This window comes from Salvelinus sp. IW2-2015, unplaced genomic scaffold, assembly GCF_002910315.2.
Source record: "Salvelinus sp. IW2-2015 unplaced genomic scaffold, ASM291031v2 Un_scaffold13381, whole genome shotgun sequence".
Taxonomy (NCBI): domain Eukaryota; kingdom Metazoa; phylum Chordata; class Actinopteri; order Salmoniformes; family Salmonidae; genus Salvelinus; species Salvelinus sp. IW2-2015.
The window spans coordinates 1-1674 of record NW_019954637.1 but is presented as its reverse complement, the minus strand read 5'-3'; the positions used below and the strand labels follow the sequence as shown (position 1 = coordinate 1674).

Genomic DNA, 1674 nt, shown 5'->3' with positions numbered 1-1674 from the left:
CGGAGGTGGTGTGAAGATAGTGGAGGCGGGAAGTTGATAAGTTATTTTTGGAATGTCCAGATGAGCTAGGCAGAGAAATTGCCCCTACCATGAATCATCAAACGATGAGACAAAATGCCCAAGAAAGCTTCAGATAAATTTTCGCTTTAAAGTGATTACCGTTAAATATAATACCCATCATGACTTTTGCGTTTAACTTCAAACATACTTGTCAGAACTTTGGATGATAAGAAATGCAATAAATCAATCAAAAATTATTTCCCATGACTGTTATTATGAATATGTATTATGAATTACTAGTTGCCCTGAAATGAATAGCCTTACATTTCAATATTACATTTATGCAGTTAGAATACAGGATCAGAAACCACGCTTCTGCAGATAGAGCTATGTGCCTAAAATACAATAGAAGTGCAGCCCATAAGTGAGCCTAATGTGCTACACATCAGTTAAATCGCCCCTCACCTCCACTTCCCTCCTTGTCTTCGGCCCTCCACCTCCTCCTCCCATTCCTCCACCTCCCTCCTCCTCATCCACCTCACCCCTCCTCCTCCCATTCCTCCACCTCCCTCCTCCTCATCCACCTCACCCCTCCTCCTCCCTTCTTATTCCTTATCAGCACTGTTGCGTAACCTCTAGACTTAAGAGCACTAACAACCCATGGGCTGTTTCCAGTCTCACACAGTCTAACCCAACACCATGGCTCTCTATGAGTCTAAGACCGAGCTCTGGGACCTGGACATCAATGTGATCCAGCCAGAGGGGAAAGGTCCAGATCCAGCCACAGATGGAAACAGCGGTACCAAGCCGTTCAGGGATGCGTTCGAACGTTATATCCAGCCCTGTCTGGCAGAGCTGCTGGGTTCATCTCTGTTTATCTTTGTGGGGTGTCTGTCTGTGATCGAGAACACGGAGGGCACCGGGAGGCTGCAGCCGGCCCTGGCACACGGCCTGGCCCTGGGCATCGTCATCGCCGTGCTGGGGGAGATCAGGTAAGGCTGGGGAGCCCCTCTGGGGGTGGGTGGTGAGAGGCTGGAAGGTGATAACCTGGTCCTAGATCTGTTTGTGCTGTATAGCCAACTTTTCTGGCCATGACATGGTATAGGTTTTGGGACTAGCTGGGAAGTTGATGCTCAGGTTTTCAAATGTTAGCAGAGCARCAGAAGAGTCTGTTCYTAGGCTTTCAACATGCAGTATGTTGATGTGTAACAGATTGCAAAAAAGCATTGCRAAAACRAAGAATTGTAATGGATCTGTTGATCRGCATTGACTTGAAGTTTTATGACTGTGCTTTCAAAGTAGYCTACAATAGATCATTAAAATGCACAACAGAATTTTWAAATCACACTTGTACCATTTTGATGAGGCAATCTACATCAGCATTTTTTCTTATTATGGTTTTATTGTTGCTACATGCCTCTATATTTAAAATAGTWTGTTTTGTTTTCTAAAGGATGTGCCTCATATAAAAAACTATTGTGAACTGTTTAAAATAAAATAACTTAATTCAAATGTATTAGGGTAATTCAATTCTTCCATGTCTCTCTCTGCAGTGGGGGGCACTTCAACCCAGCAGTGTCTGTGTCTGTGTTTCTGATCGGGGGTCTCAACATCATACTGCTGGTCCCCTACATACTGGCTCAGCTGTGTGGAGGGATGATAGGGGCAGGACTA

At 44.8% G+C, this 1674-nt stretch overlaps 1 protein-coding gene across 1 annotated transcript; it reads left to right on the top strand.

Moving 5' to 3' along the window:
* Positions 1-685: 685 nt before the first annotated feature.
* On the top strand, positions 686-1671 carry LOC112080230 (aquaporin-8; the record flags this gene model as incomplete). The annotated part of the gene is made up of 2 exons (XM_024145977.2): positions 686-992; positions 1554-1671. Coding segments are annotated over exons 1-2 (411 nt in total), but the record flags the coding sequence as incomplete, so codon positions are not given.
* Between the last annotated feature and the right edge of the window lie 3 nt (positions 1672-1674).